At 36.1% G+C, this 16,710-nt stretch overlaps 1 protein-coding gene across 5 annotated transcripts in view; it reads right to left on the bottom strand.

Moving 5' to 3' along the window:
• ints1 (integrator complex subunit 1) overlaps positions 1-11,180 on the bottom strand; it is a 38,827-nt gene extending 27,647 nt beyond the window's left edge. The window contains exons 1-22 of one of the 5 annotated variants that reach the window (XM_048192882.1): positions 11,053-11,180; positions 10,561-10,651; positions 10,178-10,465; positions 9,841-10,037; positions 9,618-9,755; positions 9,380-9,539; positions 9,185-9,290; positions 6,056-6,242; positions 5,817-5,962; positions 4,585-4,726; positions 4,179-4,355; positions 3,985-4,093; positions 3,686-3,736; positions 3,095-3,215; positions 1,825-1,902; positions 1,573-1,730; positions 1,328-1,424; positions 1,017-1,108; positions 871-931; positions 593-790; positions 377-506; positions 122-301 (exon numbers count right to left, since the gene is read on the bottom strand). In XM_048192882.1, the coding sequence (XP_048048839.1) occupies positions 122-301; positions 377-506; positions 593-790; positions 871-931; positions 1,017-1,108; positions 1,328-1,424; positions 1,573-1,730; positions 1,825-1,902; positions 3,095-3,215; positions 3,686-3,736; positions 3,985-4,093; positions 4,179-4,355; positions 4,585-4,726; positions 5,817-5,962; positions 6,056-6,242; positions 9,185-9,290; positions 9,380-9,539; positions 9,618-9,755; positions 9,841-10,037; positions 10,178-10,465; positions 10,561-10,615 (2,871 nt within the window). In that variant the 5' untranslated portion in view covers positions 10,616-10,651; positions 11,053-11,180. The other 4 variants (XM_048192898.1, XM_048192891.1, XM_048192907.1 and 1 more) reach the window with 4 other exon arrangements.
• Between the last annotated feature and the right edge of the window lie 5,530 nt (positions 11,181-16,710).

Genomic DNA, 16,710 nt, shown 5'->3' with positions numbered 1-16,710 from the left:
ACCCTAACAAATCTACTACAGTAGGGTTTAGAAAAACTGTCATGTAAAACTAAACTTTAGTTTAAAGACAACATTACAAGAGAAGACAACAGAGAAATGTGAGGTCAAGGCTGAGCTTTACCTGTCTTTTCTTCACTCTCTGCTCTTTGCTCTCTCCTTCCTCCTCATCATCAATGGAAGAGGCGTCATCAGCGGCATCATGGAGGAGGAATTCACACAGGCACTGAACAGGCAGCACATCCAAGGACCCTTCGCTGGACTGGACGAGATCAGCCAGCCACGGCATAGACTGAGAGGAGGCCTGGATGGGAGAAAATCTGAAGTTTAGCATGGCTCTTTATAAAGAACAGCTCCGCAAGCATATGAAAGTGTTTACTTGTCTCTGGATGATATTGAGCAGGAAGTCAGGGTTGCGGCTGCGGCAGAGCAAATGGCCCAGGCGCAAAGACTGGTTCAGACTCTTCACTTGATCCAGGACAAGAGGTGGTGGCCTACGTGGGGGTCCCCTGAGAAAAGAAGTAAACCAAAGACAGGGTCAGTTTCTTTAAAAACACACTGGCTTATCGCTACAGCGACAAATGGAAAGTCATACTTGGGGTCTAGGCTGGTGAGCTGGGACAGCAGAAGGCTGTTGGTTTCTGTTATGGTCTGCTTGGTGGAGGCAGCTGCCAGGTGGCTCTCAAAGGCCAGGATCTCCTGCCGCTCCTTCTGAGAAATCTGCAGCTCTCGATTGATCATCTCTGTTTTGGTCTCCTCGTCGGCCACCGTGCACGGAGGGTAGGAATAGTTACTGAGAAGAGAGCAAAAGAAAGAGTCAAGAGCTGAAATATCCATAAAACCACATTTCCACATAATATGCAGAACGCTTACTTTGTCATAACCATCTCCATGAGCATTTTCAGAGTGGGGTAACCATCCCACGCTGCCAAACCTGAAACCATCAGTGACAGCGATATAATAGCATTCTAATGAGATGTTATTATGAAATGCAAGTATTGCATCATATCTGGCCTCACCGATTTTCTGTGGGTTGAACGCTGCCACCACAAGCAGCAGGAGCCAGGCCTTCCAGTAAAGAGTTGATATGGCCAGATTTGGAGGTTGATACCTAAAATGGAACATTTAATAAAGTATTTCACCTCTCATAAGAATAAACACAAATAGAGATTCCAGGAGCGGACAGACCACAGTGTGGCTTAAACATTCAAAGCAAATAGTCCATGACACCCAATAATTATTTGGCAATATAAAGCTGGTGAATCACTGCATAATAAAACAGAAGTTAAAAACAGCAGGGAATAAACTGGGTGAAAGGTAAATGCAGTACCCTGCAGGAAGCTGGATGTTCTCTGGGTGATGGTAGGTGCAAAGGTTCAGCACAGCATCGATGAGCTGGATCCTCTCGACTCGCAACACTTCCAAGTCTACAGTTGAAGATGTAGGAAGACAAACATCATCACATGGCTAGCTTTAACAACAGACCAGACCACTACTAAAAATGTCTGAGCTGTTTTTTAATGATTAAGATATGTGTGCTGCGTTCAAACATTCGAACCAGGAGCGCTGTCTTACCGTCAGACTGAACTCCTGCAGCTCTCTTCACCAGGTGATCGGCCAACTCCATGGCGTCAGCTGGGCCCAGTGGCAAATCACGTGAGAGACCGATCACTAAGATGCGCATCAGTGTATCCTCCAGCAGAGGAACCTCAGAGCACAGCCGGAGAAAGAAACTAACAAACAGGAGATATGCTTTAGCATCTACGAAAAAAATAGGACTAACAACCAGTCTTTCAGTACGACGTTCAATCAGAGAAGATATCTCACTTTCTGTCACTCTCAGGTGGCCAGTTGTCCCATTTGTAATAGGTCTCAGGCTGCTCTGTGAAAAGCACCTTGTGAAGACTGTTGAAACACAATGAAGCAATCAGCAAAATAACAACCTGCTGTATGCAAAGTCTTACGAGCAGCCTTACAACTGACAGTTTAAATTGAAAATTTCCATCAAAGGTGTTAAAAGGTCATGAAATATTAAATAAATTATGTTATTGTTGCAAAAAAACTTGACTCACATTTTAAAGAGGTCATGAGATGAAAAATCAAATTTGCCATATATGACTAATTTGACATATAAGAGGTCTTTGTACCATTAAAGGGGACCTGTTATGCCCCTTTTCACAAGTCTCTGGTGTCCCCAGAATGTGTCTGTGAAGTTTCAGCTCAAAATACCCCACAGATCATTTATTATAGCTTGCCAAATTTGCCCCTATTAGGGTGTGAACAAAAACACACAGTTTTTGTGTGTCCCTTTAAATGCAAATGAGCTGCTGTTCCCGGCCCCCTTTCCAGAAGAGGGCGGAGCTTTAACAGCTCATGCCCTGCAACAAAACTGGAGAATCTCACGCAGCCAAAATGTCAGAAATTGACAGTAGCTGTGTTCAGCCTTACATGTTCGAACCGGAGTCGGACACTGATGGAGAGACTCAGGAAGAAGTTATAGCTTTTAGAATGTAACTGTACATTTCTGAAGGTTTAGTGGATACATTTATGTAGAGTTAAGTTGATTCAACTCATCGAATAGCATGTACCATCATGCTAATCTTGTATGCAAATCAAGCATTGAACTGACCCACATTTGTGAAGCAGTCCGGCGTAAAATGATTTGCGCAGATATGTAACACTTTACCGACACATTTCCTTCATAAATGAAATTCAACCATGGTGTCCTCAGTGGCTCAGATGCAGGGAGTCTATGGAGCCTTATATGCTTGCCTTATGTTCTGAGCTCCCACTCTTACGTAAGAGTAGGGGGAAATCTGGAACTGCTTGTTTGGAGACTGTTTATGATTTATGAGGATTATAAAAAACAAATGGAGTGGGTGGATTTTAGGCTAGTATGCAAAAAGTGAATTTTGCATAATAGGTCCCCTTTAAAACTTCCTGCAAGTTTCATAGCTTAAAACATCCTCCTCCTAATAAAAAAAAAAAAACATTTAATCAAGCTCCAAAAATGTTTTTTGGATATTTTAATCCTAAAATCTTACATATTGTGCTTTTAACAATAACAAAACTAGTCCTACATCCCTCTCATCCATACCAGTGCACGTAGTCTTTAGGTCCCACTTTACTGATGGTAGGAACCACGGAGTGTAGCCACCACACAGCATCTCTCTGGATGGCGGCGATCTGGTTCTGAAAGGACCTCAGTGCTTCCAGATCTGAAATACAGACACATTTGCAATGCTTATCATAGAAAGAATTTTGAATATTGGGGCGTTTACACCTGGTCACTTCTGATTGTGAAAAGACCAGGTGTAACAGCCCTCAGAAACACTTGAGATTGATTTAAATCCGATCGCTCAAACCACTTCAGGAGGTGGTCTGAGACACATTCCAGATGAAACTGGACAAGTGTAAATGCATCTGGTTGTTGAAACCACATATGTAATTTTTACTCCTCCAAAAATGGTAAAAAAAATAAATAAAGTCTGAGAGCACATTATAGGCTACATGACATGTTTTAGCCAGATATGACAGCGCTGCAGCAACACTCATTGCCGCAGATTAGTAGCTGAGTATCTCTTCAGCAAGCCAACGCGCAAACTGCCGCAAATGAAACTGAAAGAAAGTCGCAGACGCTCAACACACAATCATCTTCATTAAAAGTAGTGAGACAAAATTATCTTACCAGTGCAGATGTCGCTCTCTCTCCTATTGCGGTCTTTGGTCTTGATATTAGCTGATGATAAATAAAATGCAGCTCATATCTGTTGCTTTCATTGACCTGAACTCCGCTAAATTTGCATATAGCGTGGGAATTGAAGATTGGATATATATTCGCTTTGGGGAGAGACACATTTATGCGGCCAAGTGTAAATGGAACCGTTTTAACAAATCAGATAGCTATCCGATCAGTAAAAACACATGAAGTGACCAGATGTAAACAGGCCCTTGGATATGAGGCATTAAGAGTATAAAACATCTTACTCTTCTTCTCTCCTTTGTCCCACGCAATGCCGGCCTCTTTGACCTGAGCCGTGATCCCCAACATCATGGACACCGTCAAGAGATCCGTCACTTGGATGACAAAACGCTCCTGAAAAAATATGTACAGGCAATACATCAAAACAGATTTTCTTTTAAGAAACTACACATAATAAAGAGATCTATATAGTCCTCACTTTAAACTCCATGTCCACGTAACTGGCCTCTTTCCTCTCTTGCATGAGGCCTAAACAAAAGGACTGGAAGTTGATCTCATGTTTGGTCTGTTTAATGATTTCCCTAAGCAATGCCCGTGATGCTCGCAGGTAGTCGTCCTTATTGGTCAGCAAGTCCTGGAACACCATTGCCAGAAACTGGGGACAAAACAAAACAACAGGACTCAAAATAAATATTATTAAACTTCTCAGGTCCGTACTTTACGTTCATATCACATCTGGAATGTGTCAAAGTTTGACAGTAAGGTTTTGGGCTCTTAAAAACAAGTATGAGCAATACTAACAGTGACACTTGCCCTAGAAAACAACATTGATCACAGTTTTTTGTAATTGTGTATGAAGCAAGCGATGTTGGTTGAAAAGTCACCTTGGGTGCCTGCTCTGGGCTATGTTGCAGAACAGTATGGAGGACTTGCATATTATTGGGATTTCTGGCATTTGACAACTCGTTAAAGATCACAAACTTCACCATGGTGCCCAGATTATCTCGGTGAGCATTCAGAAGCTCCCTGTAGAACATGAGAAATACAAAAAGGTACATAAAATCAAAAAAGCATTTACACTTTACTTGGGGTGTAACGGTACATGTATTCATAGTGAAAACTTTTGGTGCAGGTCTTTTGGTTTAGTACACGTGTACCGAATGAATTCAGTGTTGTTTTAACCACTGCACCTGTGGAACTTCTCTGTGTGTGGAAAGTAATTTTAAACTCAGAGCTCCCCCCCTGAGATGGGACAATATCTTTTGTATCAATATACTTCAATGTTGTAATGAAGGACAAAGAGTGAGCTGCTACCGAATAAGTGCAAGATCCAAGTACGTACGTACCGAACCATCATTTTTGTGTACCACTACTTTAACATTACTTTAGACTTTAACCCTTGTGCATCAATTTAAAACGTTACTCTGAGGTCCTTAGAAGACAAAAATGCCCGTGTCATAAAAATTTGAAGATTGGGATCACAGACTTAAGTTGTCTCATTTTAAAGAAGACCCATGGCAGATTATTGCTGAAGTAAAAGTTTAAAAAGTGAAAAAAAAAAAAAAAAAAGCCATAAATCTAAAGTTATGTTCCAAAATTGAGGAAGATATCTCAAAAAAGTCAGTAAGATTTTGTTTGGGCACAGTACCAAATTTTCCCCATTAGATGCCAGCAAAGCTCCACTGGTACACACAAGTGGTTGGGGGGAAAAAAATAAATAAATAACGACTTATTTACTTGAATCCTTGTCAGTCTCTGACACAATAAAGTTATTTTTGCGCACAAAAAATATTCTTGTCGCTTCATAACATTAAGATTGAACCACTGTAGTCACGTTGTCAACTTTAACAATGTCTTTACTACTTTTCTTTGCCTTTTCTTGGTAAATTGGTGATTACATTACTTTCTATGGGGGTCAGAAAGCTCTCGGATTTCATCAAAAATATCTTAATTTAAGTTCCGAACATGAACGAAGGTCTTGTGGGTGTGGAACGACATGAGGGTGAGTAATAAATGACAGAATTTTCATTTTTGGGTGAACTAACCCTTTAAAGTACTAACTTATAATTTTGTGGAGTATAACCCGAGAGCTCAGGTTTGAAGGTGTAATGCAGACCTGACACACAGCATGTAGTGGTTGAGGAGAACTTTAGGTTTGAGGCGGATCTTGATGAGGTTCGAGATGACCTCCATATCGTCTGAGCCGTGTGTATTACAGTTCATGCACAGAGACATGAGAAGATCCTGTGCTGGCCGAGTCAGCTGGAAAAGCATCAAACAAGAACAAACCTTTAGATATGCGGTTTCACACTCTCAGACAAAGACACTTCCTCTCTTTTGTCCACCTTGTTGTACCTTGGGATTCTGTAACCACATCTCGAGTCTCTGCACGGCCATCAGTCGGACCTCTTTATAACCACAGGTGGCTGTGAGAAGGCGCAAAAGGTTCCTGGACACATTGTCCATGGGCTGGCGACGGTTCAGCTGGTCCCTCAAAACATCCAACACGTACTCCTCCACACTTTCAGCCAGCTCTTCGTACCTGGAGCCGAGGCAGATAATGGTTACACTCATCCACATACACATGTTACAGCTTTGTAAAATGATTTACAATATGTAAATACCTGAGCATATTGTTGTAATAATACCAACATTTCAGTACCAGTGAAAATTCATATTTCTTGATACCAATTTCAGTACCACAGCAAAGCCATCCTAGGTGTATATGACTATCTTCTTTCAGACACAAACACAATCTGAGAAATATTAAAAAATGTTCTGTTGTGGGGGGGGGGGGGGGGGGGGGAGTAAATCATGGGATAATAAATTATATAAATAAGTTTGGAACCACTAAGATTTTTAATGTTTTTAAAAGAAGTTTCGTCTGCTCACCAAGGCTACATTTATTTAATTAAAAATACAGTAAAAAACAGTAATATTGTGAAATATTATTACAATTTAAAATAACTGTGTACTATTTAAATATATTTGACAAAGTAATTTATTCCTGTGATGCAAAGCTGAATTTTCAGCATCGTTACTCCAGTCTTCAGTGTCACATGATCCTTCAGAAATCATTCTAATATGATGATTTGATGCTCAAGAAACATTTATGATTATTTTCAATGTTGAAAACAGTTGTGTACTTTTTTTTTCAGGATTCCTTGATGAATAGAAAGTTCAAAAGAACAGCATTTATCTGAAATACAAAGCTTCTGTAGCATTATACACTACCGTTCAAAAGTTTGGGGTCAGTAAGAATTTTTATTTTTTTGAAAAGAAATTAAAGAAATGAATACTTTTATTCAGCAAGGATGCATTAAATCAATCAAAAGTGGCAGTAAAGACATTTATAATGTTACAAAAGATTAGATTTCAGATAAACACTGTTCTTTTGAACTTTCTATTCATCAAATAATCCTGAAAAACAATATTGTACACAAATATTTTGTACAATTGTACACATTAAATGTTTCTTGAGCAGCAGATCAGCATATTAGAATGATTTCTGAAGGATCATGTGACACTGAAGACTGGAGTAATGATGCTGAAAATTCAGCTTTGCCATCACAGGAATAAATTACTTTGTGAAATATACAGTATTCAAATAGAAAACAGTTATTTTAAATTGTAATAATATTTCACAATATTCTTGTTTTTACTGTATTTTTAATTAGATAAATGTAGCCTTGGTGAGCAGACGAAACTTCTTTTAAAAACATTAAAAATCTTAGTGGTTCCAAACTTTTGGACTGTGATATATATATATATTGAACAAAAATATCTATATAACATATTAGTTACATATATACAACTGTTTAAAAAAGTTTGAAAGAAAATCTTCAAGGCTGCATTTATTTTAACAAAAATACAGTAAAACAGTAACATTGCAAAATATTATTTCATATAGGATACAAATATCCTTTTTTAAAACTTAAACTCAACAACAGTCAAATAACTACCCCATGAAGTACTACGCAATGTCCTACGCTATAACACGTAGTACGTCATGGCATAGTGGACGTACGTCGAATGCGTATGACTGTCGCGCTGGAAGCTCATTATTTTACTTTATAAAGTTTTAAATAAAGATATTTGTCTTACACAAACGCATCGATTCACTTCAGAAGGCCTTTATGAACCCCCTGGAGTCATATGGATTAATTTTTTTTATACATGGATGTTTTTTTTTTTGTCTTCAAAATGCAGGCAGCCATTCACAACCATTATAAACCTTGGAGGACTAAGGATATTTTTGAATATAACTCTGATTCTGTTCGTCTGAAAGAAGATAGTCATATACACCTAGGGTGGCTTGAGGGTGAGTAAATCATGGGATCATTTTCATTTTTGGGTGAACTATCCCTTTAATGAATCATTGCTGAATAAATGTATTAAATTCTTACCAACCCCAAACTTCAAAACTATGTAATGTAGCATTCTCAATTTAGCAAATATTACTTCAAGTTCTCAACATAATTATTCAATGTAATGTAGTTCTTTATAATTAAAGGGTTAGTTCACCCAAAAATGATAATTATGTCATTAATGACTCACCCTCATGTCGTTTCAAACCCGTAAGACCTCCGTTCATCTTCGAAACACAGTTTAAGATATTTTAGATTTAGTGCGAGAGCTTTCTGTCCCTCCATTGAAAATGTATGTACGGTAGACTGTCCATGTCCAGAAAGGTAATAAAAACATCATCAAAGTAGTCCATGTGACATCAGTGGGTTAGTTAGAATTTGTTGAAGCATCGAAAATACATTTTGGTCCAAAAATAACAAAAACTACGACTTTATTCAGCATTGTCTTCTCTTCCGGGTCTGTTGTCAATCCGCGTTCACGACTCCGCAGTGACGCTGCTTGTGACAGCGGTTGCTGCTGTGTAGGAGCTTCTTCCATCGCTCTTAGTTCTTCGTCCGTGTATTCGGGTTCAAATAAATATGGCTGAGCAAAAAAATGCAAGTCTTCCTCTGTGTCGAAATCCTTAGACATGTTTGCAAAGGTTGTTTTGTTTACAGCGTGCGTCTCCCTCAGACTGTAAACGAAGCTCGGGCGCACCGGATAACACGTCAGCAGCGTCTTACGTCAGCAGCGTCACTGCGGAGTCGTGAACGCGGATTGACAACAGACCCGGAAGAGAATACAATGCTGAATAAAGTCGTAGTTTTTGTTATTTTTGGACCAAAATGTATTTTCGATGCTTCAAAAACTTCTAACTAACCCACTGATGTCACATGGACTACTTTGATGATGTTTTTATTACCTTTCTGGACATGGACAGTATACCGTACATACACTTTCAATGGAGGAACAGAAAGCTCTCGGACTAAATCTAAATTATCTTAAACTGTGTTCCGAAGATGAACGGAGGTCTTACGGGTGTGGAACGACATGAGGGTGAGTCATTAATGACATAATTTTCATTTTTGAAAAATTTAAAGACTGCTACATTGTCTTGAAATATCTGTACTTCCCTACCTGGGCATAACCTGTCCATCATCCTCTGGACTGAGTTTCTCTTCAGCGATTAGGAGCTCAGTCTGACCTTCATCTTCATCTGGAGTGGAAGGATGAGGGCTGTTCCCTAAAATACAGTATTTTGCGTCAGTTAAACCATATTTTACTAACCTACACATTTCAATCCATGACTGAGAATAGTCTTGTACCACCAACCTGCACTGAGGTCGCCTCCTGACCTCCCTGCTTCCGTCTGGAGCAGCATACTCTTAGGAGGCATCTTTGTTGTGAAGGCAGTCTGGATGTTATCAACAAATGTTTTACAGTGCGAGCTGTCCACCCAGATCCGCTCACCGAGAGAGTCCTCAATGTAGACCTGTGGAACACCACAATGACAGTGTATCAGTACTACGATTACTGTGGGATAGGAAAGCTGGCCAGATTGACTGCTTACTTTGACAAATATCTCAGGCCAGTTTTCATCCTCCTCGTAGGCGGCCATCAAAAGGTTACAGGCCAGCACGGACACCAGGTTGTTCCCCTTGGCCTTAAAGTTAATTGAGGCATCACGGCGGAGCAAACTGCAGAGAGCCTGATCAAAGACGTTCAACACAATAAGCCACGTCACCAGCAGTAACAGTAAATTACAGTAATATAGCACAGGAGATTCTATCTACCTCTATCACACCCTCTGTGGCAAAGACATTGGGCTTGATTTTGGCCAGAAACATAAGGCTGAGGTACAGCGTCATGTCAGGCTTGGCTCTGTTCATCTTCAGCTGTTTGACAGCCCCGCAGAGCACACCCTCAATGCGGTCGTCATTACCCTCTGCCTCCGCTGCCTCAATCTCATCCAGAAGAACAGCAGGGGAGACTGAAAAATAATCACATGTTGTGTGAATTCACATTGTGTGTAAAAACAACGTCTATGAAAATATGAACATTGGATTGGAAAATGGATGTCTAAAGTAAGACATAACATACCAAGTTAAATAGATTTTTTCTGAATCTCACCTTCAATAGGAACTACAGATGGCTCTTTGATTGAAGGGGATATTGATCTCTTGTCAACAGCAGCCACCTCAGCGAGGCGAGAAAGGGCACTGGGTGGAGTATTAGAGTGCTTGGGCCGTTTGGAAAGACCGGACAGGCTGGAGGAAGAGGGCAGGGATGAAGCTGCCTCCCTCTTGCGGTCTGGGGGCAAAACGGTGGACGGTGGCTTCAAGAGAGCCGGGTTTGCTTTCGGCTCACTGCCTTGACTCTTCGCTCCAAGAGCAATGAAATCCCCTGGAGGTGGGTGACCTGAGGGACATCACAGGATGATAAAGATGTGTCTGAATATTACACATGGTTAATTAATCTACGTCTTTGCCGTAATCACAGCTAAACACTCTTACCTGATGGTTTGGTGTTACTGGGACGCCTGATGCTTGTTGGCTTTGGTCGATTCATTGTTACACAATTTCCACAAGTTTCAACTTACTGTAACTGTAAGAGACGTAAACAACCAAAAACTTTGAATCACATTAGAGGAATTAAGTTACAATGATATTATCATACCATACAAAAACTGCATTCAGGTTAACTGTATGCTGTATGGAGCTTGTATGCTGTTGATATGGCATATTTGGAGCTGGTAACATTGACATTGTAACACTGAGAAGGAATGAAAAACACCTTTTATTACCTTTAATAGCTGTTATTTTAAATTCGACTGTCTCTGTGTTTGTTTACAAGATGTACTTGTCAGGTAGCGTCTTAGCAAAAACATCAAACTTTAGCCGCAATGTACTTTAAAAAAAAACATCTAGTGCTAACAGTAGAATATGTTTAATATAACGTTACTGACATAGGAAGTGCAGGATATGAAAATAATATTTATAAACTACCTCAGTCTTTCAAAGGCGCTGCTACATGATTTGCCGTGTACGGTGTGTTTCTACTTCTGCTCCTGCAGTGGGAGAGTTTCCTGAAAGTGCGACAGCGCCACCTACAGCTCTGGAGCCTGACTCAGCGGCCAACCGGTGTGACCGAGAGAAAATGTACAGGCAGTAATGGACATTAACAAAAGGTAAAATTAATAACAATATTAAAAACAGTAAACATTCATTAGTTGTTTTAGGGATACTTTGTACAATTAACAATCACTGTGTGTAATTGGTACTGTGTTGGATTGCCACTTCATGTGCATTATATATAAAATCTAGGTCCTGAAGCAAACCAGCAGAAAAGCACTATTATAACTATTATATATATATATATATATATATATATATATATATATATATATATATATATATATATATATATATATAATTTAATGAAACAAAATAGGCTTAAGCTTATAAAAATAAAATAAAATAATATAAAATAATAAAATAAACTAAAAAAGCATAATGAAACATGATAAGCTTATGTTTTTATGAGGTTTAAAGAAATTGAAAAAAACATTTACTTTTCCAAAAATAAAATAAAATAAAATAAAATAAAATAAAATAAAATAAAATAAAATAATAAACTAAAAAAGCATAATGAAACATGATAAGCTTATGTTTTTATGAGGTTTAAAGAAATTGAAAAAAACATTTACTTTTCCAAAAATAAAATAAAATAAAATAATAAACTAAAAAAGCATAATGAAACATGATAAGCTTATGTTTTTATGAGGTTTAAAGAAATTGAAAAAAACATGTACTTTTCCAAAAATAAAATAATAAAATAAAATAAAATAAAATAAAATAAAATAAAATAATAAACTAAAAAAGCATAATGAAACATGATAAGCTTATGTTTTTATGAGGTTTAAAGAAATTGAAAGAAACATTTACTTTTCCAAAAATAAAATAAAATAAAATAAAATAAAATAAAATAAAATAAAAAAGCATAATGAAACATGATAAGCTTATGTTTTTATGAGGTTTGAAGAAATTAAAAAAAACATTTACTTTTCCAAAAATAAAATAAAATAATAAACTAAAAAAGCATAATGAAACATGATAAGCTTATGTTTTTGAGGTTTAAAGAAATTGAAAAAAACATTTACTTTTCCAAAAATAAAATAAAATAAAATAAAATAAAATAAAATAAAATAAAATAAAATAAAATAAAATAAAATAAAATAAAATAAAAAAGCATAATGAAACATGACAAGCTTATGTTTTTATGAGGTTTAAAGAAATTGAAAAAAAAAACATTTACTTTTCCAAAAATAAAATAAAATAATACAAAATAATAAAATAAACTAAAAAAGCATAATGAAACATGATAAGCTTATGTTTTTATGAGGTTTAAAGAAATTGAAAAAAAACATTTACTTTTCCAAAAATAAAATAAAATAAAATAAAATAAAATAAAATAAAATAAAATAAAATAAAATAAAATAAAATAAAATAAAATAAAATAAAATAAAATAAAATAAAATAAAATAAAATAAAATAATAAACTAAAAAAGCATAATGAAACATGACAAGCTTATGTTTTTATGAGGTTTAAAGAAATTGAAAAAAAAAACATTTACTTTTCCAAAAATAAAATAAAATAAAATAAAATAATAAACTAAAAAAGCATAATGAAACATGATAAGCTTATGTTTTTATGAGGTTTAAAGAAATTGAAAAAAAAAAAAAAAAACATTTACTTTTCCAAAAATAAAATAAAATAAAATAATAATAAAATAAAAAAAAAAACATAATGAAACATGATAAGTTTTTATGAGCTTTGAAGAAACTGGAAAAAAAAAAAAAAACTTTTTCAAAAATAAAATAATAAAATAAAATATAATAACACAATGAAACATGATACGCTTAAGTTTTCATGAGCTTTGAAGAAATTGAAAAAAAAAAACATTTACTTTTCCAAAAATAATCAAATAAAATAAAATAATGAAAAAGCATAATGTAACATGATAAGCTTGAGTTTTTATGAACTTTGAAGAAACTGAAAAGACATTTTGGGACTTTTTTCAAAACAAAAGAAAACATAATGAAACATAAGTTCGAGCTTTTATGAGCTCTGAAAAAATAATATAATAAAATAAAATATTGTCAGTAGACAAAAATTGTCTGGGTGTATGAAATCATTTGGCAGTCAGGAAAAGTCATCAAGTCATTTTGGAGGCCTAATCATTTATAACTTGCGTGGGTCATGTGATTTTTGAACACAGTGACCATCTGTGTATTAATGGATGTTTACCTTGAATCTAATGTATATGATGCAAGGGTCAGTAAAGTCAGTAAACCTGAATATAATATTCATATTATTGATCTAGTTTGACTTTCACAACATGTAAACAACCACCCACAGACAGAATCATATTGTCTGAAACTATAGCCTTTGTCTTAAACCACATGCACTCAGGGTGATTAGATGTCTCTGGGTGGCACTGTTGCTGCGGAGCGTTTGGAGACTATACAAGGAATAATGTTTCCAAGAATCTTCACTTTGAAAATGATGTCAGACGTGGAAACAGACATTACCGTGCCTGCCAGACAAAAGAAAACAGAACTTTCACCCAGAAAAGAACACCACAGAGAACACACACTGTAAGGTACTCAGCAAAAACAACATGTGCTTGTAATCGGACCTCTACGGAGAAAATACACATGTGTGCCTGGTTACAGTTGCTGTAAGTATTGTTGAAAACATACTTCCCTGACAGGAACAATGAACGGCCGCTTCTGAAAGCCTTCCAGATATGAAATATGCATGCCACTTCTAAAATGTAGCGAGTGGAACAAAATCCCATATGTGTTTCCCTGAACCCAGAAGATTTGCTGAGTATTTCAGTTGTAATGGACTTTTAAAAGAATTTTCCCTGCATTTTCCCTAATTAGTAATGTTTTGGCTATGTCAATATATAAAACTTATTACTAGCCACACCAAACTGCCCACTTGTTATATAAAGTTTTTTAATATTAACCATATTTTTATGATGTCAGTGCACACTACTGTTCCAAATAAAAATTCAGTGTCACAGGGGAAACCTGGAAAAATAAAAACTTTTTTGCTGTATTTTTCAACAGTATTTTTAGGTACTTATAATTGAAGAAATTATCAGGGCTCTTTATATAGTATAATAATATACAATATGAATAAACTAAAGAACGACATAGTTTTAGTTTTGGAAGATTCAGGGCAGGTCTGTCTAATGTTTGGCTTAAGCCGGCATGATCTTAAGAATGGAGGATGTGTTTCCACTTAAAATCTCCTCTTTTTTCACTTCCACATGGTGGTTTCCCACAAGTCCCACAGGAAAGCAGAATGGCAGTCCATCACTTCTTTTATGTTATTTGAGCTACATTTGTCTTTTTCTCTTTTGAGGTGTGTAGATGCCACAAGAATGGTCCAAAGATCAGGTGTGGGGTTTCTGGTAAAGTGATATTTTTCACCTGTCCATGAGCAGAGAACACTTTTCATCAAACTTTAATTGATCATTAATTTAGGTCAATCTTTAAGATCACTTTATTACTTTATTTTAAAGATTTTGTTAACTGAAATCATTTCTTATACTAAAATAAAACATAATGAAACATGATAAGCTTTTGTGAGCTTGAAAAGACATGTTGGGACCAAAAATAAAAAATAAAACAATAAAATAAAATATAATGAAACATGATAAGCATAAGTTTTATGAGCTTTGAATAAATTGAAAAGATTTTTACTTTTCCAAATGTAAAATAATAAAATAAAAAAAAAAACATTATGAAACATGATAAGCTTAAGTTTTTTAGAAATTATGCTGTGAGAATAAAAGCGATTTTAGTACACTCGGTGAGTATCTCAGCAAAGTCTGAAAGATTTCATGTGAAAAAAGCATGTTTTCAGGTGCCATACATGTAAAATTTGGTAAAACAGATCAGAAAGAATTTATTAAATACCACCCTGAATTCTTGACATGAAAGAATCAAGAGGCCAGAAGAACAAACACTGATATCAAACCCATATGCTTCCTCAGACAGTGAATGTATTTGTGTTGAGTCACTGGTAGAGACTAAGAGAATGACTGAGCTGTAAGCAGGACTAAACCAGCTATGAACAAATAGGTCCACTTAATTATGCAGAAATAACTGAAAGAAAAAAAATCAGTCACTTTGAAATCAATTTTTTTTCCCCATTTTATCATTTATTTTTAAAAAATGAATGCGCCCTTGTAATCTTTAATCAAAATAACTTCCACTCCTTTCCACTTTACTGGCGCGACGGCAGAACAACCTGTCACTCACATGAGATCCACCAATAGCAAACCACAACCATTCAATCAATTTCCAATGGACAAAGTCAAGTCCTGCCCTATACATGATATTATATTATATTATATTATATTACATTATAGCCTATTATATTATATTATATTATATTATATTATATTATATTATATTATATTATATTATATTATATTATATTATATTACATTATAGCCTATTATATTATATTATATTATATTATATTACATTATAGCCTATTATATTATATTATATTATATCATATTACATTATAGCCTATTATATTATACTATATTTTATCCTATTATATTATATATCCTGCCCTATATATTACAAACCCGATTCCAAAAAAGTTGGGACACTGTACAAATTGTGAATAAAAAAGGAATGCAATAATTTACAAATCTCATAAACTTATATTTTATTCACAATAGAATATAGGTAACATATGAAATGTTGAAATCATTTTGAAATGTCATGACAAATATTGGCTCATTTTGGATTTCATGAGAGCTACACATTCCAAAAAAGTTGGGACAGGTAGCAATAAGAGGCCGGAAAAGTTAAATGTACATATAAGGAACAGCTGGAGGACCAATTTGCAACTTATTAGGTCAATTGGCAACATGATTGGGTATAAAAAGAGCCTCTCAGAGTGGCAGTGTCTCTCAGAAGTCTAGATGGGCAGAGGATCACCAGTTCCCCCAATGCTGCGGCGAAAAATAGTGGAGCAATATCAGAAAGGAGTTTCGCAGAGAAAAACTGCAAAGAGTTTGAAGTTATCATCATCTACAGTGCATAATATCATCCAAAGATTCAGAGAATCTGGAACAATCTCTGCGCGTAAGGGTCAAGGCCGGAAAACCATACTGGATGCCTGTGATCTTCGGGCTCTTAGACGGCACTGCATCACATACAGGAATGCTACTGTAATGGAAATCACAACATGAGCTCAGGAATACTTCCAGAAAACATTGTCGGTGAACACAATCCACCGTGCCATTCGCCGTTGCCGGCTAAAACTCTATAGGTCAAAAAAGAAGCCATATCTAAACATGATCCAGAAGCGCAGGCGTTTTCTCTGGGCCAAGGCTCATTTAAAATGGACTGTGGCAAAGTGGAAAACTGTTCTGTGGTCAGACGAATCAAAATTTGAAGTTCTTTTTGGAAAACTGGGACGCCATGTCATCCGGACTAAAGAGGACAAGGACAACCCAAGTTGTTATCAGCGCTCAGTTCAGAAGCCTGCATCTCTGATGGTATGGGGTTGCATGAGTGTGTGTGGCATGGGCAGCTTGCACATCTGGAAAGGCACCATCAATGCTG

The sequence above is a fragment of the Megalobrama amblycephala genome, linkage group LG1, assembly GCF_018812025.1.
Source record: "Megalobrama amblycephala isolate DHTTF-2021 linkage group LG1, ASM1881202v1, whole genome shotgun sequence".
Lineage (NCBI taxonomy): Eukaryota > Metazoa > Chordata > Actinopteri > Cypriniformes > Xenocyprididae > Megalobrama > Megalobrama amblycephala.
This window is presented reverse-complemented; position numbering and strand designations above follow the sequence as displayed.